This window comes from Zootoca vivipara, chromosome 14 (assembly GCF_965207765.1).
Source record: "Zootoca vivipara chromosome 14, rZooViv2.hap1.1, whole genome shotgun sequence".
Classification (NCBI taxonomy): Eukaryota; Metazoa; Chordata; class Lepidosauria; order Squamata; family Lacertidae; genus Zootoca; species Zootoca vivipara.
The window spans coordinates 45,543,661-45,569,459 of NC_142597.1; the positions used below are offsets into that span (position 1 = coordinate 45,543,661).

Here is a 25,799-nt window from a genome sequence, read left to right on the forward strand (position 1 = left end):
CTGGGCCTGCAGGTAGGTGCTGAGCTCTCTCGGACTGAGTTTGGCCGTCGAAGGTCCAAAACAGGCTGCCCCGTGGGCCGGAGGGGGAGAAAGGCTTGCAAGAGGGGTGTCTGCAAAAGGAAGGGGCGACGGGGCCCTCCTGGCCTCTCCTCAGTGGGGACTGGGTTCCTCTGCCGCAGCTGAAACACAAGAGACACAGAGGCCCAGAGTCAATCTTGAGGGTGGGAGGGTTATAGATTTGGTCGCCAGGCTCCTCCCCGTCAAGAGAGCCTGCTGGATCAGGCCCATGGCCCATCTAGCCCAGGTGCCACTTCTGGGAAGTCGGCAAGCAGGAATTGAGCACAAGGACAGCCCTCTCCTCTCCTCTCCCTGCCTGTGTTTTCCAGCAGCTGGCATCTGAAAGCCTTGCTCCTTCCAGGTGTGCAGGCCCAGCCCAGCCATCGATAATCCTCCACAGATTTGCCTGGTCCTCTTTTAAAGCCGCTCCTGTGGGAGGGAGTTCCACAGTTTAACCACGCACTGCTTGAAGGGGGACTTTCTTTGGTCTGCCCCGAATCTTCCAACTGACACGTACGAGTGAGAGCTCATGTTATGAGAGAGGGAGAGAACCATTTGCCCATCCACTTTCTCCATGCCAGGAGTAATTTTATAAACTCCTATCATGTTGCCTCTCGCTCGCCTTTTCTTTAAACTAAAAAGTCTGTGATGCTGCAGCCTTTCTTCATCGGGGAGTCTCTCCCTCCCTCCCTCCCTCCCTCCCCTCAATCCTTTCGGTTGCCTTTTCCTGGTCCTTTTCCAACTCTGCAATATCCTTTCTGCACATCACTTGCATCCGGGGCGTCGGAAATTAGCCTGGCACGAGGACAGTGGTTGGCACGAGCCTTGGGGGGGGGGAATCAAAGACAGAGGGGCTTTGTCCCTGCAACAGGGGCTAAAGGGTTCTTTGTGGAATGGGGGGTTTGCTTTCTCTCTCTCCCCCTCCCCCTGCCTGGCCTTCCTTTTCACTCCCAGCCATCTTCACCCCCCTTGCAAGCAACGTCCGAGTCACTGGGCAGGCTTCCCAGCCTTCTCACTGCCCCTCCATTCATGGCCCGCTGGCTTCTTGGCTATACGAGGTGCTGTTGCCTTTCGCAGCCGGTAGGGGGCCAGTGGAGGTCGGACCATGCCGGTCAGCCAGGATGCCACGTAGAGGAGAGAGAGAGAGAGAATGTAAGAACATCGGCAGAGCCTGCAGGATCAGGCCAAAGGCAGGGGCGTAGGAAGGGGGAGCGATGGGGACGGACCGCCCCGGGTGCCCTCACCGAGGGGGGTGACATTTGGCATGCCACCCGCCCACGACTCCCAAGCCGTCAGGGTAAGGGGGGAGCTGCGCTGCTTTGCCAGCAGCATTCCCCCTTCCCCTTCATTTTGACAGCTTGGGGGAGGCTTGGGAGTCGCGGGCGGGCAGCATGCCGAATGTCCGCCATGGGCAGCTCGTTACGCCCCCATGAACAGCTCGCTCCACCCCCAGCTGCAGGCCGCGTGCGCCGCTTCGGGCGCCCAAGCAGCTATCCCGCACCTGGGAGGGCAGCCTCCGTGCAACGCCCCCCTCAAGAGCGTGCCCACCCTGGGCAGCGCGGGCATATGCTCTGCCACTGGCCAAAGGGAGCTCGTTTAGTCCATCCTCCTGTTCTTACTGTGGCCAGCCAGATGCCCCCAAAGGAAAATCTGCAAGCAGGATTCGAGCACAAGAGCCACACTTCCCCCTCCTGTGGTTTCCAGCATCAAGGATTCAGAAGCATCGCTGCCTCTGACGGAGCCACTGGAAGCCTTATCCTCCATGAATTATAAGCACGAAAGAACCTGCTGGATTAGGCCAAAGGGGAAGCACAGAGTCACAGCACCACAGAATCATAGAATCGTGGAGTTGGAAGGGACCCCCAAGGTTCATGTAGTCCAACCCCCTGCAATGCAGGGATCTCAACGAAAGCACCCAAGACAGGTGGCCATCCGACAGAAGCCCACCGGAATCCTGTGGGAAACCAGCAAGCAGGATCTGAGCACAACAGCGTTCCTCCCAGTGTGGTGTAGTGGTTAAGAGCGGTGGCCTCCTAATCTGGTGAACCGGGTTCGAGTCTCGGCTCCTCCACATGCAGCTGCTGGGTGACCTTGGGCTAGTCACACTTCTCTGAAGTCTCTCAGCCCCACCCACCTCACAGAGTGTTTGTTGTGGAGGAGGAAGGGAAAAGAGAATGTGAGCCGCTTTGAGACTCCAAGTAGTGATAAAGGGGGATATCAAATCCAAACTACTCTTCTTCTTCTTCTTCTCCCTCCTGCGGTTTCCAGCCACTGAGCAGAGCCCCCGTCACGGCTGGGGCCCATTTTCCTAGAAAGCCTTCCTCGCAAGAGAGAGTGTGGGCCGGAGCGCTCCGCTGAGCCCCTTCTGAATCTCATTCCTCCTCCGCTCACCAGCCCCACTGCCAGCTGGCTCACTGCTTCTGCCGCCGCCGCCGCCGCCACAGCTCCGCGTGGGCAGGACTGTGGCAGGTACCAGAGGAGGAAGGAGAGGGAGGGATGTGGCCCGTGCTTCTGACTCAACTCTCCAGCTGGCAGCAAGCGAAGCGGCAGCAAGGAAGCGTGAGGGGCCTCTCGGGCACCCGCCTCCCGGGCCTAAATGCACCCTCGCCCAGAAGCCCCACACGAGGGGCACTGGAAGAGTCAGACGCAAACAGGGGTGGGAGCAGAGACGGCTTGTGCTTGCTTATTCCTCGCTGGTCCTGAAGGGAAATATACCCAGCAAATACAAACGAACTGTAACCGATTGTGCCTGGAGGCGGTTGTAGGATGGATGGCAGCTAACAGATTGAGGTTGAATCCTGACAAGACAGAAGTACTGTTCGTGGGGGACAGGAGGCGGGCAGGTGTGGAGGATTCCCTGGTCCTGAATGGGGTAACTGTGCCCCTGAAAGACCAGGTGCACAGCTTGGGAGTCATTTTGGACTCACAGCTGTCCATGGAGGCGCAGGTCAAGTCTGTGTCCAGGGCAGCTGTCAATCAGCTCCATCTGGTACGCAGGCTGAGACCCTACTTGCCTGCAGACTGTCTAGCCAGAGTGGTGCATGCTCTAGTTATCTCCCGCTTGGACTACTGCAATGCGCTCTACGTGGGGCTACCTTTGAAGGTAACCCGGAAACTACAACTAATCCAGAATGCGTCAGCTAGACTGGTGACTGGGAGCGGCCGCCGAGACCGCATAACACCAGTCTTGAAAGATCTACATTGGCTCCCAGTACGTTTCCGAGCACAGTTCAAAGTGTTGGTGCTGACCTTTAAAGCCCTAAATGGCCTCGGTCCAGTATACCTGAAGGAGCGTCTCCACCTCCATCATTCTGCCCGGACACTGAGGTCCAGCACCGAGGGCCTTCTGGTGGTTCCTTCGTTGCGAGAAGCCAAGTTGCAGGGAACTAGGCAGAGGGCCTTCTCGGTGGTGGCGCCTGCCCTGTGGAACGCCCCCCCAACAGATGTCAAAAAGGAAAACAACTACCAGACTTTTAGAAGACATCTGAAGGCAGCCCTGTTCAGGGAGGCTTTTAATGTTTAATAGGTTATTGTGTTTTATCCTTCTGTTGGAAGCCGCCCAGAGTGGCTGGGGAGACCCGGCCAGATGGGCGGGGCATAAATAATAAAATAATTATTATTATTATTATTATTATTATTATTATTATTATTATTATTATTTATTCCTGTTTGCAAGGTGTTTCCTTTGTGTTGAAATGAACAGTCTCATTCACACCATGCACTGGAAGGGCTGCGACGTGGCTTTAGACAGTCGTGGCTTTCCCCAAAGGATGCTGGGAAGTGTAGTCTGTTCTCGGTGCAGAGAATCATTAGGAGACTCCCCTGAAACCCACCCCATTCCCCTCCCAGAGCTACCATTCCCAGAGTGGCTTCATGACCAATTCCTCTTTCCCAGGGAACTCTGGGAATCCTAACAACACAGGACCCTCAACTGACTACAGCTCCCAGAATTCTTCTGGGGGTCGGCATGACTGCTTAAAGTGGTATCAAAATGCTTCAAATGTATGGCCCGAATGTGGCCCTAGTGGTTAAGGGTGTCGGACCAGGACTGGGGAGATCCAGGTTCAAATCCCCACTCTACTATGATGTTCACTGACATTCAAGAAGCTTCAAGAGTTGGCCGAGAGTTGTTTGGGGACTCTTATTCCCCTCCCAGAGCTACAGTTCCCAGTGTGGTTTAACAATCAATCTCTCAGCTGAAAGTGCTGTGGATGTGGCCAAAGTAACGGCAACGGAACTTAGAGAACTTTCCCGCAGTGGGACAAACTATGGTGCTTTTGGGTGGAAGGCGGACTGCAGCGGAACGGAAGCAGCACCGCAACCTTGTGAATGCCGCGCGGATGGAAAACGACACCTCCTTCCACCTGTGCAGACACACTACTTACGTTTCATGGCCAGCAGGGTGCTTCCGTGGCAGCAGGAGACGGAGGCCACGAGGCTGGCGTGAGTCTCTCCCAGCTGCACGGGACGAGGACTCCGGGGCTCTTCATCCTTCCGCCCCAGGCGCCCCCTGGCGCTTTTCCCCCAGGTGTACACCTCGCCATCTGGGGGAGAGAGAACGTCCGCAGCAGGGTATGGCGACAGGGAGGCCAGGCCAGGCCACCTCGGCGCCCGCTGCACCGGAAACCAAGCCCCAAGCCCCGCTCCACCCCATCAGCTCACCTGCTCCCACGACGGTGGTGAAGGCATCGCCGCAGCCCACCATGGTGACTCGGACAGCCTGGAGCCCCTCCACCAGGTAGGGGGTGCAGCTGGCACGGCAAGGGATGGGGCCCAGCTGTCCGTGTTGATTGCTGCCCACAGTGTAGCACTGACCCGTGGCTGGCAACAGAAAAGGCAAAAGGGCAGGGAATAGCGCGACTCCTTCCCGCTCCTGGGTGTCGCTTCCCAGTGTGATTTCCAAGCCTTCGCCACGACTTTGCCTGGTGGGCTGTAATTACTCCAGGGCGAATAGAAGACTCTGCGTGTACTCAGAGGCGCTCTTCCTTGGAAGAACCTCCAGCCAACGCATCCCAACAGGCCACCAGAATGCCGGCATCGTCCTGGCTAGCTGTCCCCCCCCCCCAGCGAGGAACCTTCACCAGATGCTCACCCGTGACTACTGCTGAGTGAGCCGTTCCAATGTCAGCCCACACAATGGCCTCTTCACTCAAGGGGGCTGAGCGGGCGCAGCTGAAGACAAGGGCTTCCTCTACCTGGTCCGTGGTGAGGGGCTCCCCCTGGGGCAAGATCCTGTCCAGGCCCAGTTTGTTATACCTGGAGGAGAGTGGGGAGGGGAGGGGAGGTCAAGGGAGGGCCAAGTTGCAGAACCATCCTCTGTTTGCAAAACTCTGCCTCCTCTGGATTTGGGAGACCCTGGCCCAGCAAAACACAGGATCCAACCAGACTTTCCTTGCCCCAATCCAGATTCAGCTCTTGCCCAGGAAAGAACAGGAGTGAGCTGCGTCGGGCCCTGGAAGTAGCTGTTGATATGAAGTCTCTGGTTTGGCTCTGCCTGCTGGCCTGGCTTCCCACTCTGGCCAGGTCAGCAGGATCGGACCTTTTGTTTTATGGCATTTCTGTTTCACTGTGGCATTTCTGTACCAGCTCCATCTGGTACGCAGGCTAAGACCCTACTTGCCTGCAGACTGTCTAGCTAGAGTGGTGCATGCTCTAGTTATCTCCCGCTTGGACTATTGCAATGCGCTCTACGTGGGGCTACCCTTGAAGGTGACTCTGAAACTACAACTAATCCAGAATGCGGCAGCTAGACTGGTGACTGGGAGCGGCTGCCGAGACCACATAACACCGGTCTTGAAAGATCGACATTGGCTCCCAGTACGTTTCCGAGCACAATTCAAAGTGTTGGTGCTGACCTTTAAAGCCCTAAATGGCCTTGGTCCAGTATACCTGAAGGAGCGTCTCCACCTCCATCATTCTGCCCGGACACTGAGGTCCAGCACCGAGGGCCTTCTGGCGGTTCCCTCGTTGCAAGATGCCAAGTTGCAGGGAACTAGGCAGAGGGCCTTCTCGGTGGTGGCGCCTGCCCTGTGGAACGCCCTCCCAACAGATGTCAAAAAGGAAAACAACTACCAGACTTTTAGGAGACATCTGAAGGCAGCCCTGTTCAGGGAGGCTTTTAATGTTTAATAAATTACTGTGTTTTATTCTTCTGTTGGAAGCCGCCCAGAGTGGCTGGGGAGACCCGGCCAGATGGGCGGGGTATAAATAATATATTATTATTATTATTATTATTTTATTATTATTATTATTATTATTATTATTATTATTACCCTCCTGTGACCCCCAGCCATAGCTGCCAAGTTCTCCCTTTTTTTAAGGGAAATTCCCTTATGCTGAATAGGCTTCCTCGTGAGAAAAGGGAAAACTTGGCAGCTATGCCCCCAGCACGACACGGTCCCCTTGCCCTACCTGTTGCTCCCACAGGCCAGGACCTGGTTCCTCCCTGTCAGAATCATGGAGGCATCGATGCCGCAGAGAACCTTCTGTGCCTCGTGCTCAGGGGGGACGGAGACCTGCTGTGGGGAGTTGTGGGACTCCTGGGTCCCCAGCCCCAAGCGCCCTGGGAAGAGAGGGAAGGGGTGGGAGGCGATGAAAGGGAGCCAAGAGAACAGGCAGCCCCACCAACCCAGTGTAACGCCGCCACTCACCGTTGTCCCCTCTGCCCCACGCGAAGACCTCCCCTTCGTTGGAAACAGCTAGGACGTGTGATGCCCCGCAGGACACGTGTGTGATCTCGTAGCCCAGCAGGGCCTCCACGATCTTGGGCTGCAGAGAGGGGTGGCAGCAACTGTTCAAGCAGTCTCTCTCTCCCCCCCCCCAGCCCGGTCCTCCCTCTCTCTACCCACACACCCAGCCCTTTTCCTCCTGTCCCACAACTGCGCAAGCCACATCCCCGGTTGGTGGACCTGCAGCCAAATTTGCCCGGGAAGGGTTGCCACCTCTCAGAGAGGAAACCCTCCCACGCCAGACAATAAAATCTTCAGTTCAACGTGTTTCTATCCTGCCTTCATTCTGTCATTAAAACTATGGAATGGCACACTAGGAAACTTGCTCCCACGGGAGGCAGGGATAGCCGCAATATGGGATGGGTTTAAAATTCATGGGTTTGGGGAAAATTCATGGAAGAGATGGATATTTATGCCTACTTGCCAGGAGGACTGTGCTCTGTCCTAAGAAGAGCCTGCTGGATCAGGCCAGGGGTCAGTCCAGCATTCTCTTCTCACAGCCGCCAACCAGGAAACCAGCAAGCAGGATCCGAGCACAAGAACAACTCTCTCCTTCTGGGGCTTCCAGCAACTGGCATTCAGAAGCACAGAGCAGCCATTGTGTTGAGTAGCCCTTGACAGCCCTCTCCTCCATCCTCTTTTAAAGCCATCTAGGTTGGTGGCGCTGTGGGTTAAACCACTGAGCCTAGGGCTTGCCGATCAGAAGGTCGGCGGTTCAAATCCCTGCGACGGGGTGAGCTCCCGTTGCTCTGTCCCAGCTCCTGCCAACCTAGCAGTTCAAAAGCACGTCAAAGTGCAAGTAGATAAATAGGTACCGCTACAGCGGAAAGGTAAACGGCGTTTCCATGTGCTGCTCTGGTTTCGCCAGAAGCGGCTTAGTCCTGCTGGCCACATGACCTGGAAGCTGTACACTGGCTCCCTCAGCCAGTAAAGCGAGATGAGCGCTGCAACCCCAGAGTCGTCCGCAACTGGACCTAATGGTCAGGGGTCCCTTTACCTTTACCTTAGGTTGGTGAGCACCCCTGCCACCTGCGGGAGTTAAGTTTAACTACGCGCCACATAAAGGACTTTATTGTATCTGCCTTCAACCTTCCAACCTTCAGTTTCCCTGGATGTCTCCAAGGTTGGTGGCAAGAGATGCTTCTGAGTGCCAGTTGCTGGAAACCACAGGAGGGGAGAAGGCTCTTGTGGCCATGCCCTGCTTGGGGGCTTCCCTTTGGGGGCATGTGGCTGGGCACCGTGAGAACAGGAGGCTGGACTAGATCGGTGCCCTGGGACCAGACCCAGCAGCCAGGCTCAGCTCCTGTTCTTGTGATCAGGGTACAACAGCAGCCGCTGGGAGGAATTCTGGCCTCCAGGGAATCTGGGGGAAGTGGCCAAACCAGCCCACCAGCCTAATGATGCTCAGAAATTCAGCCCTGGCCTACCTGGGTGACGTCTGCGAAGGTCTCATGCCCCAGGCACCCACTGCTGCCGCTGCCAAAGGTCAGGACGATCCCTCGGTCTGCAGGTGGCAAAGGAGAGCTGTCAGCACAGTCCAGAGGGGAGGTTGCCGAAGGAAGGAAGGAAGGAAGGAAGGAAGGAAGGAAGGAAGGAAGGAAGGAAGGAAGGAAGGAAGGAAGGAAAAGCTAAACTCCCCCCCTCACCTCCTCCTCATGATCAAGGGGACAAAGAGAAATCAGGGTGGGGCCAGATCCCTGTGCAACCATCCCTTACCCAACTGCCGCCCTCCATTGACAAGCAGGGGGATCTTGTGCCCCGACAGCCCCCTTCGCTTGCCTCTGTTGTACCTGTCAGGCAGGTGGTGAAAAGGTCCCCACAGGCCACCAGCTTGATGGTCACCCCGGACTGGCCCTCCAGGAAGCGGCAGACAAACTGGGGCTGCAGCTGCTCAGTGGCCCCAGGGAGCGAGGGCCCCCCCGCCGTGCCAAGCGGGGGCGGCTGGTGGGGAGAAAGAGAGAGAGAAAAACAGCGGGAGGAGGGCATGTTACATTCCTGCCCGGCTCAGTCGGAGCAAAGTGGGCTTGGTTTGAATGCGGACTGATGGCAACAGGATCAGGGCTCAGCGATGCAGCGTCCAAAGCAAGCGGAGGTGCTTGAGCATGTGCAGAACGCATTGAGGTGTCTTGGCTGCCACAGCCCACCCTTTGTGTGTGTGGGGGAAACATCTGGGGCTAACAGCAAGAGAATACGGGCCAGGAGACATTGCCACCAGGCATGTGTGAACCCCGGGGGGATAGCCTGAATTTTATTTATGCAACCTTAACTGGCTAGATTTCAACCACACAAGGTTGACATTGCTCAGGTTAACGGCATATAAGATGCGATCGTACTGTACAACGAAAGACAGGGCACAGGAGTTTCAAGCCAAAGAACAAGCTGGTCTAATGTAAGGCATCTTTAGAGATTCTCAATCAGCCTGCCTTCCTCCTTCCTGGGAGGGGCATAGCGATGGGCTCCTCACCCACCCACCAACCTGTGGGACCCCCTCCTCGCCCTCTCACCTCCCACAGGATCAGCCGCCCAGATTTGGTGACGCCCGCCTTCTGGGTCCTTCCGGTGGAGACCTGCACCACTTCGGTGTTCAGCATGGGCAGGCGCAGAGGGAGGGTGATCCCGCCCCCCCAGGTGTAGACGGAAGAGGGGGCGGGGGGGATGCCTGACCTCGCTGAGCCGGCTCTGGAGCCTGGGTCCAAGAGAAAAGCTCTGTGAGTTAGTGGCCCGGGGGGGGGGGGACGACGACGACCCCCAGACTCAGGAAAGGGGAGGTTGGTGGTGTGGAAGGCAATTGTTATCCGGTTGGCCATTGTGAGAAGAGGATGCTGGACTGGGTGGGCCATTGGCCTGATCCAGCAGGACAGAAAAGAACAGCAGATAATATCGGAAGGATGCAATGACCATACATGCCCTTGTCCCCACCCCGGTCGTGCCCTCTGGGCCACTGGGGAAGGACCCCAGGCAATGTCCCCCCCCCCCAAAAAAGTAAAGGGTGTGAAGCCCTCTTCCAAAGGCCTCCCACCTTACCTCTGGCCCTAGGGCCGACGGCTCCCGCTCCCACCCTGCCGTGGGTCACTGGTGGCACAGCGGCCAGCGGCTTCTCGGGCCTGAAAGGGGGGGGAAGAGGGTGGGCTTATCTCAGACAGCAGTGGCAGGGAAGGGCTGCAGCTCAGAGGCAGAGGATCTGCTTGGCATGCAGAAGGTCCAAGGTCTTAAGGCCCAGTGGCAATATCTCCGGGTAAGGCCCGGGAAGATTCCTGTCTTGGAACCCTGGAGAACTGCCACTGAGTGCAGACAATGCAAGTTAGACAGGGCAATGGACTGACTTCGCCTAAGGCAGCCTCCTAAGTTCCTATTTCTCAAAGGAAAACAGAAGGGACTTCTGTTGAAGGATGTTGATAAGCTGGAAGGTGCGCAGAGGAGGGGGACCAGGATGATCAAGGGTCTGGACACAGAGTCTTAAGAGGAACGGCTGAGGGAGTTGGGGATGTTTAGCCGGGAAAAGAGGAGACACAGAGAGCCATTTTCAAATGTCTAAAGGGCTGTCAAATGGAAGAAGGAACCAGCTTCTTCTCTCCTGCTCTAGAGGGTAGGACTTGAACCAATGGCTTCAACTTACAAGAAATGAGATTCCAACTCAACATCAGGAAGAACTTTCTAAGAGTAAGAGCTGTTCAAAGTGGAACGGATTCCCTCTGAAAGGCCCTCCTTCCTTGGAAGGTTTTTTTAAGCAGAGGTTGGATGGCCACCTGCGATTGATGCTTTAGCTGAGATTCCTACATTGCAGGGGGTGGACTAGAGGACCCTTGGGGTCCCTTCCAACTCTACGATATTATCATTCTATATGGTTCTTCATGCAGTGCATGGCTAAATGACGGAACTCCCTCCTGCAGGAGGCAGGGGTGGCCACCAATTTAGAATCATAGAATCATAGAGTTGGAAGAGACCACAAGGGCCATCCAGTCCAACCCCCTGCCAAGCAGGAAACACCATCAAAGCCATTCCTGACAGATGGCTGTCAAGCTTCTGCTTAAAGACCTCCAAAGAAGGAGACTCCACCACACTCCTTGGCAGCAAATTCCACTGCCGAACAGCTCTTACTGTCAGGAAGTTCTTCCTAATGTTTAGGTGGAATCTTCTTTCTTGAAGTTTGAATCCATTGCTCTGTGTCCGCTTCTCTGGAGCAGCAGAAAACAACCTTTCTCCCCTCCTCCATATGACATCCTTTCATATATTTGAACATGGCTATCAATTTGGATGCCTTAAAAAGAGGACAAATTCCTAGAGCGGAAGGCTATCAATGGGCACCAACCACAGGAGGGGAGAGAGCTCTTACGCTCATGTCCTGCTTGTGGGCTTCTCATTAGGGCATCTGCTTGAGAACAGGATGCTGGACTAGATGGGCCACTGGCCTGATCCAGCAGGCTCTTATGCTCTTCGTCTAGAACCATGAGGACTAGAATCTTACAAGCCATACTGAGCTAAGTGGGCCCATGAGCTGAGTGTTCCTGGAGGAGGGGGCGTGAGCGCCACCACAGGGGCCCAGGACTTGCCTCCTCATCCTGACACTGCCAACGTCGGTGTAGAGGTTCAGGAGGGGCCGGGCGCAGATGGCCTCCGCCATGATCTCGTTCAGCTGGGGCCGCTTGGAGGGGTCCAAGTTGAGCAGGCTGAGGATCAGCTGGCGCAGTTCGGGGCTATAGCGGTCCGAGATGGGGGCGAAAGTCCCGCTCATGATCTTCAGGACCAAGGCTGGCAGGTTCTGTGTGCGAAAGATGGTGGGACAGTTAGGAGAGAAGGCATGGCATGCCATCTTGCCATACTGCCTTCCCCGAGAAGTGAGAGGCAAGGAGCGGCCAGCGACACCCCTGTAAGGCAGGGCACATAAAGGAGACACTCTTTAGTTTGAGAAAAAGAAAGGGAGATGGTGAGGAGAGCTTTGTGAAATCATTGACTAGACCAGTGGTTCTCAAAGTGGATGGTATTGCTCCCGGGGAGGGGGATTCCCTGGGGGGACCCTAAGGGGAAAGGGGGGCACTGGAGGTGGGGCCCTCCGAGCAGGCTGATCACTTATTTACAATTGACCAGGCTGGAGCCTAGAGCGAAATACCTTCCTTGCTTTGTATTTAAAGGTTTACCGCTTTTATCACTTTCAAAGCTATTTCTTTGGGTCACATTTGTTTGCCACAAAGTCACAAGATAGCCAATTATTGGTAACAGATCTTGATTTTCTTAATAAACTAGTTATAGCACATCTGTGATAAGTGAAGGTTTGTGTGTAACTTATACATTAAATATTTTATGCTATAAACCTCCTTCATCCTTATGGTTTCATTACTATGAATGAGCCCAATTTATTTCCATGCAGTATCTGGTATCAATGGATCAAGTCCATCAGTTCCGAAATGAAATAATTATAATTGGATTTTGAATAAACATGCAATGAATTGTTACTGTTTTGAATGTTCTTGCATCTTCCTCAGTGCAAACCAGTATTCTGAACAATCCTTTTTTATAGGGTAGGGTGGGGTGCACTGGGGAATAATTTAGGGAACCAAGAGGGGCAGTGGCCCCAAAATGCTTGGGAACCACAGGACTAAACCTGACCTGGCCATCAAGCATTCTTCTGGTCAGGGGGCCAGCTTCCTAGAGGCATGAAGCTGTCCCCTCTTGGAGACAGGATGCTGGGCTGCAGCACAGACCATGACACAATCGTTTACAGGACCAAGACTGAGGAGACAGGGCGTTCAGGACACAGAGGCTGGCCAGTCCTCCACTCCAACCCGATTCCGCAAACGTCTCCTTACCGCGGCCTCAAAAGCCCTCTTCAGGCTGGCCAGCTCGTAGAGCACACAGCCTAGAGCCCAGATGTCACTCTTCTGGTTGTAAGGCTTGCCCTCGCAGAGCTCCGGGGAGATGTAGCAGGGGGTGCCCACCACCTAGGAAGAAGAACAACACGGATGTGAGAAGGAGGCCCAGAGCAAAGGTGGAGGGGCGGGTATTATTTTCTCTTTTTTTCTTGAATAATGTTATTATCGTTCTAGTATTGCAGGTTGTTGCCAAAACTATTATATATCAAATATCCTTGTTTCCCCAAGAAGAAAATGAATGAATGAAATAGAAACAGGAATAAAAGAAAATGACGTGTGTGACAGGAATCCTATAACAAAAAATCTGATAGTGCTGAGAATAAATTAAAAAGATATCATTTACAGTGTCATTCCAGAAATGTAAGAATAGGGCCCACTTTTCAATACGTATTTGTTCTCTTGATTATTTTTCCTATGTGTGAGTTTTATCCTTAAAATAAACTTTATCATCAGGTTTTCCTTAACCAATACGTTACGGTAGGAGGATTGAATTTTTCCATTTCTGTGAAATACTCTTTCTTTTTTTTGGGGGGGGGGTTTGTGTGTGCAAAAAGCCCCTCTATCCAGAGAAAGGATCAGTTTCTCCCACCCCAAGATCCATATCCACATTCAGGCCCCTCACAGTGTAAGATGAAAGGAGGCCTCCCCGCTCAGAGAGATCCTGGTGGCTCAAGCTCACTTTGGGCTATTCTATATTCATGCATTTATTTATCCTGTGTGAGTGCCTGGAGGCGGTTGGAGGATGGATGGCGGCTAACAGATTGAGGTTGAATCCTGACAAGACAGAAGTACTGTTTGTGGGGGACAGGAGGCGGGCAGGTGTGGAGGACTCCCTGGTTCTGAATGGGGTAACTGTGCCCCTGAAGGACCAGGTGTGCAGCCTGGGAGTCATTTTGGACTCACAGCTGTCCATGGAGGCGCAGGTCAATTCTGTGTCCAGGGCAGCTGTCAATCAGCTCCATCTGGTACGCAGACTGAGACCCTCCCTGCCTGCAGACTGTCTCGCCAGAGTGGTGCATGCTCTGGTTATCTCCCGCTTGGACTACTGCAATGCGCTCTACGTGGGGCTACCTTTGAAGGTGACTCGGAAACTACGACTAATCCAGAATGCGGCAGCTAGACTGGTGACTGGGAGCGGCCGCCGAGACCACATAACACCGGTCTTGAAAGATCTACATTGGCTCCCAGTACGTTTCCGAGCACAGTTCCAAGTGTTGGTGCTGACCTTTAAAGCCCTAAATGGCCTCGGTCCAGTATACCTGAAGGAGCGTCTCCACCCCCATCGTTCTGCCCGGACACTGAGGTCCAATACCGAGGGCCTTCTGACCCACCGCTAAGAAGCCCTGTCAGGGGCAGCAGCAGCACATTGGCTGCCCTGTGACTGACACCAAACCTGGCCAGTCCAGAGGCTTCACGCCACTGGCCAACCGCAGGGGGCGGGACGTGGGAACCAGGAGTTGCTCTCCGTTGTTCTCACCGTGTAAGCTTTGCTCTTGCTGCTGAGGATCTTGGAGATGCCAAAGTCCCCAATCTTGACGATCATGTGGTGCTTGTCCAGGAGGATGTTCTGAGTCTTGAGGTCCCGGTGGAGGATCTGCTTGGCGTGGACGTGGTGGAGGGCCAGGAGGATCTGGACAAAGAAGTGGAGGATGGTCTCCTCGTCCAGGAGGGAGTTGCCCCTCTTGTGGATGAACTCAGCCAGCGTCCCACCTGGCAGGGAGGAAGCAGAGAGAGGCCAGCGTAACACCTGGGGCATGGTGGGATGACCCAGGGGGCTGCTAAGAGGCAAGGGGGTGGCAGGTGGGCACTGGAAGTGAAAACGACTAACAGACTTCATTTGAAAAGCTGGTATCCTTGAATCAAGTTCATCCATTTTGTCGAATTAAACGGAATAATTCTGAAATAGTTTTAATTGGATTTTGCATAAATGTGCAATTAATTGTTACGGTTTTGAACTTCCTTACAGGGCCGAGCAAGCTGCTATTGTCTTTTTATTAGGGTAGGGGGCCCTGAGGATGCGTTTGTGGAACCTAGGAGGCATGGCCCCCAAAGCTTTGGGGCCTACGGGTCTAAACTGCTTTTGATATTGCATTTAATATGGCTGCAATTTTAGATTTTAAATTCTTATCATAGAATTGTAGAGTTTGAAGGGACACACAGGGTCATCTATTGCATCTCCCTGCAATGCACCATATTTTGAAGGGGTAGTGATAAATTGAATAACAAAAACAACAGAAAGCCGCCTCCCAAGGAAAACTACAGCCCTTTCTCCCTTGGATGGGAGCAGAGCTACTGTTGTCCCTAAATGGGTTAAACCCTGTGCTCCTTGACAAGGGTGGAACCACAAGGAAGAAAGCCATTTTTTCTCCGAGGGCAGAGCGAGCTGAACCTGTTCCTTCTGCCTCAAATATATGGGGGTCTGTGGATCGTCCTAGTCCAGGAGGCACACCCCTGCCCCCCTGCCCTTGCTAAAAACACACATGCCAAACAAACCCTGCGCTCTTTTGTTTCCAAACCACAAACCAAAAGCCAAATCTCAGGTTTGCAGCTACCTTGCCGCCACTGGTGGCTTTGAAACCTGAAACCTCCTTTTCACCTGCCTGAAGGTGACCTGCAAAGAAGAGGGGGGGGAGGGGATGTGCTATAGGCCAGGTGCTGGGAACAATGGTGCTCCTCCCCAGCATTCTTCCCACTGCCCTAAGCCTAGGAAGCCTTCCCTTCAAAGACCGCCTTGACCTGGAGGCTGGAGAGGGAGGGCTCCTTGCCTCCCCCCCCAATGGTTTTGCCTCCAGATTTGCTTTCCCAGGAGAAGGGAAGGCAGATGCTGGAAGCTCCTTTTGATTGTGTCAGGGCATTGGTGACCACACTGACTGTCAGCAGCTGGATCAGGCCAATGTCCCATCTAGACCAGCATCCGAGAAATTTCGTTGTTCCTGCAAGGGGACAATGACAATAAAGATTTATCCTATCTTTATAGGATACCAGGGACCCAGGTGGCGCTGTAAGGACCCAGGTGGCGCTGTGGTTAAACCACTGAGCCTAGGGCTTGCTGATCAGAAGGTCGGCGGTTCGAATCCCTGTGACGGGGTGAGCTCCCGTTGCTCGGTCCCAGCTCCTGCCAACCTAGCAGTTCGAAAGCACGTCAAAATGCAAGTAGATAAATAGGAACCGCTACAGCGGGAAGGTAAACGCCGTTTCCATGTGCTGCTGTGGTTTGCCAGAAGCGGCTTTGTCATGCTGGCCACATGACCTGGAAACAATAATGCGAGATGAGCGCGCAACCCCAGAGTCGGTCACGACTGGACCTAATGGTCAGGGGTCCCTTTACCTTTACCTATCCTATCCTATCCTCTTCTCACAGGGGCTGGCCTGAGGGAAACCTACAAGCGGGAGCCAAGCACAAGAGCAACTCTCTCCTCCTCTGGCTCCCAGCAACGGGGATTCAGAAGCATTGCTGCTTCCAGCTATGGAGGCGAAGCACAGCCATCATGGGTGGCAGCCATCGACAGCCCTCCCCTCCACGAGTCTGTCCCAGTTTGGACAAGCTGAGATTAAACCCCAGGGTGGGAAAAATGTGACTATTTTCAAACCAGGTCAGCTCAGTCAGTAGAGCACGAAACCCTTAATCTCAGGGTGATGGGTTTAAGCCCCACACTGGGTAAAAGATTCCTGTATTGCAGGGGGTTGGACTAGATGACTGTCATGGTCCCCTTACAACTCTACGATTACAGTATATGATTCTAGGGAAATAAAACAGACCAGGGATAGGGAAACCTGTGGCCTTCTAGGTGGAACTCCCAATTCCCAGCAGACCCAGTGTCCGGGGATTATGGGGGTTGGAGTCCAGCAGTTTCTTGAGGTTAATAATAATAATATATTATTTATACCCCACCCATCTGGCTGGGTTTCCCCAGCCACTCTGGGCAGCTCCCAACAAAAGATTAAAATATAATAATTCATTGCATGTTAAAAACTTCCCTAAACAGGGCTGCCTTCAGATGTCTTCTAAAAGTCAGATAGTTGTTTATTTCCTTGACATCTGATGGGAGGGCGTTCCACAGGACAGGCACCACCACCGAGAAGGCCCTCTGCCTGGTTCCCTGTAACCTCACTTCTCGCAGGGAGGGAACCGCCAGAAGGCCCTCGGAGCTGGACCTCAGTGTCCGGGCTGAACGATGGGGATAAAGACGCTCCTTCAGGTATATTGGGCTGAGACCGTTTAGAGCTTTTTTAGAACTTTGAATTGTGCTCAGAAACGTACTGGGAGCCAATGTGTGGTGTTGAGCAGCTGCCCCCATTCTGGCACCCTCAAGACTGATTTTTTTTGGGGGGTGGTGGGGGAACCCGCATAACCACAGCTGTACTGGCTGGGACTGATGGGAGTTGGAGTCCAAAACATCTGAAGGGTGCTAGGATAGCTGAAGGGCAGCCTTCAGCCTGCAGGGCCTATATTGCACCCCACTTTCCTTAGAGGTATGAGGCTTTTGGTGGCAGGAGTGTGCCTTGCCGCCTTCGGGACCCACCGATCCTCACCCGGCGCATACTCCATGGAGATCATGAGCGCCTTGTCCTCCAGGAAGTTCTCGTAGTATTCGATGACGTGGGGGTGGTGGAGCAGCTTCAGCACTTGGCACTCATTCTGGGCGGCCAGCCGCTCATCCTTGGTCATCTGCTCCACGGGGATCTGCTTCAGGATCACTAGCTTCTGGTCCATTTTCCGAAGGCAGAGGTGGACGATTCTGAGGAGGAGGAGAAGAGTTTGGATTTGATATCCTGCTTTATCACTCCCCGAAGGAGCCTCAAAGCGGCTAACATTCTCCTTTCCCTTCCTCCCCCACAACAAACACTCTGTGAGGTGAGTGGGGCTGAGAGACTTCAGAGAAGTGTGACTAGCCCAAGGTCAGCCAGCAGCTGCATGTGGAGGAGCGGAGACGCGAACCCGGTTCCCCAGATTACGAGTCTACCGCTTTTATCCACTACACCACACTGGCTGGGGGAAAGGGACCACAAAAAGACCAAGAAGGAAGTCAGCCCCTAAACAGCGGAAGCCATATTGGTATGCAGTCTGCCCGTGGAGTCACCCAGCCCAGGGCTGTCAGCTCTGACTGGCAGAGGATCACCAGAGTATCAGGGACAGGAAACTTCTTAAACATTAGGAAGAACTTTCTGACGGTATGAGCCATCATTGGAGCTGCATTGGAGAGTTTTCAAACAGGTCGGTTGTGTGATTCCTGCACAGCAGAGGACTAGATGACTCTTGGGGGTCCTTTCCAGTCCTCTCACTCCTACAATTCTATGATTCTATAGCAGTAAGATCCTTTTTGAACCTGGCGTATTCAGGATAAAAAGCTGACATCCCCACCATTGCAGGGGGGGGGAGCCTCAAAGCTGTGCCATGGCTGAAATATCCTGGATGAGTCATCGTCAATTAGCTCAGTTCACCATCTGTGAAATGGGAGCAGTAAACGTGGCCTACTTTCCAACTCTGGAAAAGGGTACAAATGAAAATGTAATGCACACATGATTAAAACACCCCCTTAGGGCATTTTGGGTCACGGCTGTTTGTCTGGGAAGCGTAACATGTGACTCACGCAGGAGAGAAGCGATGGAACACTCTTTTTTTAGCCGGAATGCGGAATCTGTGGCTCTCCAGATGTCATGGCCCCATGACCCCCATCAACCCCCAACAGGGCAATGGTCAAGGGATGATGGGAGTTGTAGTCCAACAACATCTGGAGGACTGCAGAGCCCCTGCTTTAAAACTGCTGCTGGCTTTATGGCATTTTGCTTTCATTATTGTGTATGATTTTTATTTCTTTTTAATTCTCAGCTGTCTTTATACTGATTGTATATAGAGGGAAGGCATTAATGAAAGAAAAGGTGAACTTAAGGCCTTAGGGTAACACGAATCCACATGAGCTCAGCTATAGGCTGGCTCCAATTGCATTTTGTTCAGAGTAGACCTACTGAAACAATGAATGGACTTCAGCCCTGAGGCAGCCTAAAGGTAAAGGTAAAGGTAAAGGGACCCCTAACCATTAGGTCCAGTCGCGGACAACTGGGGTTGCGGTGCTCGTCTCGGGAAACGCCATTTACCTTCCCGCCGGAGCGGTACCTATTTATCTACCTGCACTTTGACATCTGATCGGCAAGCCCTAGGCTCAGTGGTTTAACCCACAGCGCCACCCACATCCCTCTGAGGCAGCCTGTGATTTAAATGACATCCAGCTTAAACAAACAAAAAAAAATTCCTTCCAGCAGCACCTTAAAGACGAACTAAGTTTTTATTTTGGTATGAGCTTTCGTGTGCATGCACACTTCTTCAGATGCGCTGGTGGGCATGCACACGAAAGCTCATACCAAAATAAAAACTTGGTTGGTCTTTAAGGTGCTGCTGGAAGGAATTTTTTTTATTTTGTTTCGACTATGTCAGACCAACACGGCTACCTACCTGTATCCAGCTTAAAATCACCATATACAAAGTAAAATGCAGCAGATGAGCCATGCAGTGTTAAATGGAGAGAATATAAAAGAACCTCCTGAAATTAAGTGCAATTAAGTCTGGGAATATAAGAGCGCCTTTAACGGGTGCCAAAACATCAGTAAGGGTGGGGCTCAAATTACGCTCAGAGAGGAGACGATTCTACTCAATATTTCCTATACCTTCCTATCCAGTCATTTCCCTCCAAAGACAGGGAAGCTAAGCTGTGCCAATGTGTCCCAAGGAACTCCATGGCTCCTTCAGTGGGGGATTTGAACCCGGGTCACCCTGCGTTCCTTTGGCCACAATGCCACACTGGTTCTCATCCTCTGTATGCTTTCTCGGGAGTAAGCACCACTATAATTTCGAGTGGGTTAAATTGTGCATATAGAATGGCAGATTGAGAAAATGCCTGGCCAATGGGGGAACGTGATTTATTTCAATCTAAATTGCATTATACATATACATACAGTATGCATCTATATAAGCTCCTTTTATTTGTATATGCAATACACGCACACTAATATGCATATGCATATTTTTTTAGCTTCTTTCATTTGCATAGGCTCGTTATTCGAAAATATCCTTTTTTATAAAAGCTCTCCTAGGACAGGCCTGCGACCTTAGCAAGAGCGGGGACAGGGGTGCTTCGTCGGGGCGCCCCTTTCAAATTGGGGGTGGGGCGCCCCCCCAAACCTGATTGGCTGGAGGGAGGGGTGCGCCCCTCCCATCACCATGGCAACGGCGTCGGCGTGCACCCGCTAGTGGGAGAGAGAAAGAGAGAGAAAGTTTTCCGCCTTCTCACCCGAACGCCCCCCTCCCGACCACCCGGATTCGCTCGTATTTCTCCATCGCGCTTCTTCTTTCCCCGCCAGGCCGCGGCCACAGGGTCTCGCGTCGCCATGGAGACGCTTCCGGGATGGGGGTTACGGCGGCCGCCGAGGGACAAGACTGGCCGGGCAGCGCCGTGCCACGTTGCTTAGTGGGGATGGGAGGGTAGCAAGGGCCGGCGGCAGCGAAAGAGTTAACGGGAAATTCGCTCCTAAAATGGCCCCCCACCATCGGGAACTGGGAGAATAAACCCATCACAAAACCACACAAACAAACAAACAAACAAACAACAACATTGAATTAATAATTATTGCATTTAATTATTGATTTAATGATTATTGCATTTAATAATTGATTTGATAATTATTGCATTTAATTATTGATTTAATGATTATTGCATTTAATTATTAATTTAATTATTTTTTAAAAAATTATTGTTGTTGTTATTAACAGAAGACAAACCTGGATGCTGTTTTCTTTTTCTTTCTCTGCTTAAGGCTCCCTTCCTTAACTTCAAAAGTCATGGCATGAATAAATAAATAAATAAATAAATAAATAATAAACCGGCTGCCAAACAGTAACAGCAAAATTACAATAATCAATCAATACCAATTATAACAATCGGAATCACAACGGCAATAGCAAACACTAGCAAAACGTTACCTTCCTCCTGTTCTCGTTCCCTGTTCCCTGCTAACCATTCTCCTCACAACAAGCCTGCAAGGTAGGCTCACAGCCTACTACTGAGTGGTGGTGACCAAAGGCCTGCTTCTGTGAATTTGAAGACCCATCCGAAGGTCTCTCTGGAGCCCACGGACGGACGGGTGCAAGCCTTAGCTGCTGCCCTCTTGCTCCTGGGCCTTGGAAGCCTCTTCCCCATCCTAGAATCATAGAATCATAGAGTTGGAAGAGACCACAAGGGCAACCCAGTCCAACCCCCTTGCCAAGCAGGAAACACCATCAAAGCATTCCTGACATATGCCTGTCAAGCCTCTGCTTAAAGACCTCCAAAGAAGGAGACTCCACCACATTCCTTGGTAGCAAATTCCACTGCCGAACAGCTCTTACTGTCAGGAAGTTCTTTCTAATGTTTAGGTGGACTCTTCTTTCTTGTAGTTTGAATCCATTGCTCTGTGTCCGCTTCTCTGGAGCAGCAGCATCCTGTTGCCCTCCAGATGTTTGGGACTCCTGGCAGCCCAGAACATCTGGGGAAAATAGCAGGCCAGCAAAGGCTGCATTCAGTTCTTTCTCTGGGGTGCATAGGCAAGGGTGGCGTCCTCCAGATGCAGCTGGGCTCCAACTTCCACATTCCCTGACCATTACTGGTCCTGCTGGCCAGAGGCTGGTGGGAGCTGGAGTCTAGCCGCATCTAGAGAGCCTGCCAGGTTTCCCACAGACTGATATATTAAATTGTTTTCTGTGGGGCTTCCCTCGCTCGGGCTTCGTCCGGAGACCCCAGCTGGTGCAAAATGTCACAGCCAGACTGTTGAGGTGGCAGGCAGTTGCCGGCGCAGAATCCAGGCGCTCAAACTGAGCGGCCGTATTTTCAAGGATACTAGTGTAGATCCATTGTCAACAGAATTGGCCTGACATATGATCTTGGCGGCTTGAACAGTAACTGCAATGCAGTGGGAAATAGTCCGCTCTGGACACGCTCTGGAATAGAGCTAGAATGGAGAAAACAGCACAGAATTTGGGATTTTGACAAGGCAAAATCCCGACGTATGGCAGCTCAAAAACTCATATTTTTATTTTGAGATTTGAAAAAAGCTCAACAAGAAAGATCAATAATTTTGCCCCCCCCCCAAAAGATGTTCACTTTGACAACCCTATTATAATATGATTTGGCATTCCTTTATTACATGTAGCTTATGACAGAAACATCATTTTCAAGCCTGGCAAGTCTGGAACTTGGACATTTTTATTTGAACCCACGTCCAGGTGGACTCATTCTACGTGCCCATTTTATACTTTTGTTTGCCATTTTTAAATCCTCATCTGTTATTATAACTGTTCTCTCTGTTTTATAAACATTATAAAATGAAATATCTTTACTTTAAAAAAAGTCTGCATTGGCTGATCATATACTTCCTGGGCAAGTTCAATAAACAAATAAATAAATTGTTCTTCTGACTATTTTTTTCTTTTTTTTTGTGGTTCTGAGACCATTATAATTATCATTTCGATAGCGCCCTCCTGGAGCAAAGCACTTAATAAAAATAAAACAAAAAAATGAGAGGACAGGTCTCTGCCCCAAGGGGCTTCCAATCTGCAGACTGACCCCAGACAGAGAGTCAACAAAGTAGAGGAGAGATAGCCAGGCTAGAATATGCTGTTTACTGTAGTTACATGTACTTTGCAGTTTTAGGGCTAAGTCAAGTGTGCGGAACCTTTGCCCACCCCGATATGATCCTAAATCACAACTCTCATGAGCCCCAGAGCAAGCATAGCCATTAGCCAGGGATACTGGGAGTTAAAGTTCGGCAACATCTGAAGGGCCAACGGTTCCCCACATCTGGACTAGGGGATTAACTATGGTTATTTCTGTTGCAAACTGGTTTAAATATGACAATTAGCATGGTATATAAAGCGTTTTAAAGGCACCACTCAGGCCCTCCACGATCCAGGAGTTTCAGCACTAATTATTTGCCTATTTCCCCACCTCTGCACCTAATGGATAGGTCCCCCCCCCAGGACACAGGACTCCCTCCCCCAAACACAACACAGCTGAGGTCCCTTTCAGGCAAATTAAGTGCCCCATCCCTTTGGGGCTAGGATGAGCTGTTGTTGAGGCAGAAACAGCTGGGGAGGCGGTTCCTCTCCAGACAAAGGGAGCCTCAAGCCTCCTGGTGGGAAGGATGCTAAGAAAGATGGAACTGTAGTTTGTTAAGGGTGCTAAGAACCTACCGGTAAGAAGAGATTGCTGGACCAGGCCAAAGGGCCACAGTGGCCAACCAAATGCCCAAATAAGAAACCTGCAAGCAGAATTCAAGCACAAAGTTTTCTCCCCCCTGCGGTTTCCAGCAACTGGTACTCAGAAGCGTTGCAGCCTCCAACTGTGGAGGCAGAACAGAGCCATCACGGCGCCGGGAATTGTAGGTCCGTGGGCTCAACACCCTTAATCGACTAGAGTTCCCAGTTTTCTCCGTGACTGTTAAAATGCTTTAAGTGTACAGTGTGGATGTGATCTTCACTTGCACATGCTAGGAGTGTGCAGGTTTTGGGGCTTAACAGACCTTTTCATCAGGCGCTAAAACAACAGAACAATTTAATCAAGCATATGTTTCAAAGCTCTCTCTTTTCTCTTTGGCCATCACTCGTAGCCAAATAAGATTGTCTTCCATAAACACAGTTTTAACAATGTTTAACAGTACAGTAAGTGACTGTGGAGGCCAATTCTGGATCCACACATCCTTCCACAGTGGGGACATTGGTTTCCAGGCGGGAGTTGATCACGGTGTGGATTTGCCAAGCGTGCCTTCCTCTTAGCACATTTCTACCTTGCGTCTTGAGTTCGAGTGTCTTCAAAGCCTTTGGTAAAGGCTGTTCTCCAATTGGAGCGCTCGCAGGCAAGAGTTTCCCAATTGCTTCAAAGCACCTGGATTAAGAACATAATCACTCGATGCCGGGGGGGGGCAGAAACACCTCTCTTCGCAGGTACAATAATTCCTGGGCCAGTACGGCATGGCCATACCGTAGCTGTTTATGCTCTTCTAACCTTATGGCTAGACTACTGTGATGCACTTTGTGTGGGGCTACCCTTGAAGAAGGGACGCGAGTGGCGCTGTGGTCTCAACCACTGAGCCTCTTGGGCTTGCCGAACAGAAGGTTGGTGGTTCGAATCCCCGCGACGGGGTGAGCTTCCATTGCTCGGTCCCAGCTCCTGCCAACCTAGTAGCTCGAAAGCACGCCAAAAAGTGCAAGTAGATAAATAGGTGCCGCTCCGATGGGAAGGTAAACGGCATTTCCGTGCGCTGCTCTGGTTTCGCCAGAAGCGGCTTAGTCATGCTGGCCACAAGACCTGGAAAAACTGTCTGCGGACAAACGCCGGTTCCCTCGACCTGTAAAGTGAGATGAGCGCCGCAACCCCAGAGTCGTCTGCGACTGGACTTAACTGTCAGGTGTCCTTTACCTTTTACCCTTGAAGGTGGCCCACAAAGTTTTGCTCTAGTGGCTAACAGCAATTGATTGCTTAATTGATCTCCCTGCAATCGACCCACAGCTTACATATAGTAAGGGGTTGGAAAACCTTATCAAGTCTAGACCTATTTACCAAGTCAGGGCAAACAACAGATTTGTAAAGAACACTGGAAGTGCTTACGAGGGACATTTCCTACAAAGCAGTCAAAATTTGCAAGGAGGAGGAAAACAAAAGTCTGAATGCAACTCACTAATCTTTGGCCTTGATTCAAGCTGCCATCTGCCCCGTTTGGAGAGGCAAATATGTTGTTTCCAGGCACACCTCTGGAAATGAAATGCATGGATTTCCTTCTCCAGCAAAGCCCACAGAGGCTTTCAAGGTCTTGAGACAGATCCTCTGAGATAAGGTGGATGGCGGCTCATTCTCCCTGCAAGGTCATTCCCACCGAGAGAAAGAGAGAGACTGCCAGTCAGGTGTCCTGCAAGGTTGGCGCTGTCTCTGGGAAAGAGCTTGGCTGCCCCTCTCCTCGCCTTGATAAAGGGTTTTTCTAAAAAACCAAAACATAGGCGGGAGGAAAGCACGCTTAGTGCTGCATGTTTTCAAAGGAAAGCTGGGGAAGATTCTGCATATACACACACAAATAAATATCAGAATTTGTCAGAAAAGGAAACCAAGGGGGTTAAATAATAATAATAATAATAATAATAATAATAATAATAATAATAATAATAATAATAATAATAATTTATTACTTATACCCCGCCCATATAGCCGGGCCTCCCCAGCCACTCTGGGCAGCTTCCAACAAAAGATTACAAATACATTAAAACATCAATCATTAAAAACTTCCCTAAAGAGGGCTGCCTTCACATGTCTTCTAAACATCAGATAGGTTTATTTCCTTGACACCTGATGGGAGGGCGTTCCACAGGGTGGGTGCCACTACCGAGAAGGCCCTCTGCCTGGTTCCCTGTAACTTCCCTTCTCACAGAGAGGGAACTGCCAGAAGGCCCTCGGAGCTGGACCTGAGTGTCTGGGCTGATCGATGGGGGTGGAGATGCTCCTTCAGGTATCACATTTAAATACACACACACACCCCATTGCTCCAAGGAACCCATAGCAGCAGACAAATTGTCTTCCCCTTCTTTGATTCTCACAACAAACCTGCTAGGTAGGCCAAGGGGTGGTGCCAGCCCAAAGTGAACCAGAGGGGGAGGGTGTGCAGATCGGAACTGCTCTCTGCCACCAAATCTGGCAAAGGGACACAGGGAATCTGGACGCAGAGACACAGGGACTTTATTATATAGGATAAGGAATGGAAAACCTCCATCCCGTGTGCAAGTCAAGGCCATTGCCTCCCCACCACCACACCCACGTGACAATCTGCTCACATCATTCATAATGTCAGCCGATGGCAGGGCTTCACCCTTCCCTGGATGATTATTAAATTATTGTCCTAGCCGAACTTTTCCTTTTAGGAATTCTAGGTGCCGAAATCCCAAGGGAGCAGAAAAGACTATTTATGTATGTGACCACGGCTGTGCGGATGTTATTGGCCCAGAGATGGGAAGGAGATAAAGTCCCTACCAGTGAATAATGGCAGATCGAGTTGGTGGATTATGCCGAAATGGCTAAAATTAACCGGAAGAATCAGAAATCAGGAAGACCAAAGTTTTAATAAGGAATGGGGGAGA

At 51.7% G+C, this 25,799-nt stretch overlaps 1 protein-coding gene across 2 annotated transcripts; it reads right to left on the reverse strand.

The window, feature by feature from the left end:
* On the reverse strand, positions 1 to 20,503 carry NEK8 (NIMA related kinase 8). 2 transcript variants are annotated; one of them, XM_088658077.1, is made up of 15 exons: positions 20,427 to 20,503; positions 17,186 to 17,391; positions 14,130 to 14,362; positions 12,590 to 12,721; positions 11,336 to 11,544; positions 9,810 to 9,889; positions 9,290 to 9,471; positions 8,576 to 8,726; positions 8,213 to 8,289; positions 6,708 to 6,825; positions 6,469 to 6,619; positions 5,150 to 5,313; positions 4,720 to 4,878; positions 4,443 to 4,601; positions 1 to 179 (listed from the first exon to the last, which is right to left on the reverse strand). In XM_088658077.1, the coding sequence occupies exons 1-15, from the start codon at positions 20,486 to 20,488 to the stop codon at positions 151 to 153; spliced, it is 2,112 nt and encodes a 703-aa protein (XP_088514203.1). In that variant the 5' UTR covers positions 20,489 to 20,503; the 3' UTR covers positions 1 to 150. The 2 variants fall into 2 exon arrangements, with proteins under 2 accessions (XP_088514203.1, XP_034995273.3); XM_035139382.3 differs by lacking the exon at positions 20,427 to 20,503 and adding an exon at positions 19,939 to 20,092.
* Positions 20,504 to 25,799: the final 5,296 nt, after the last annotated feature.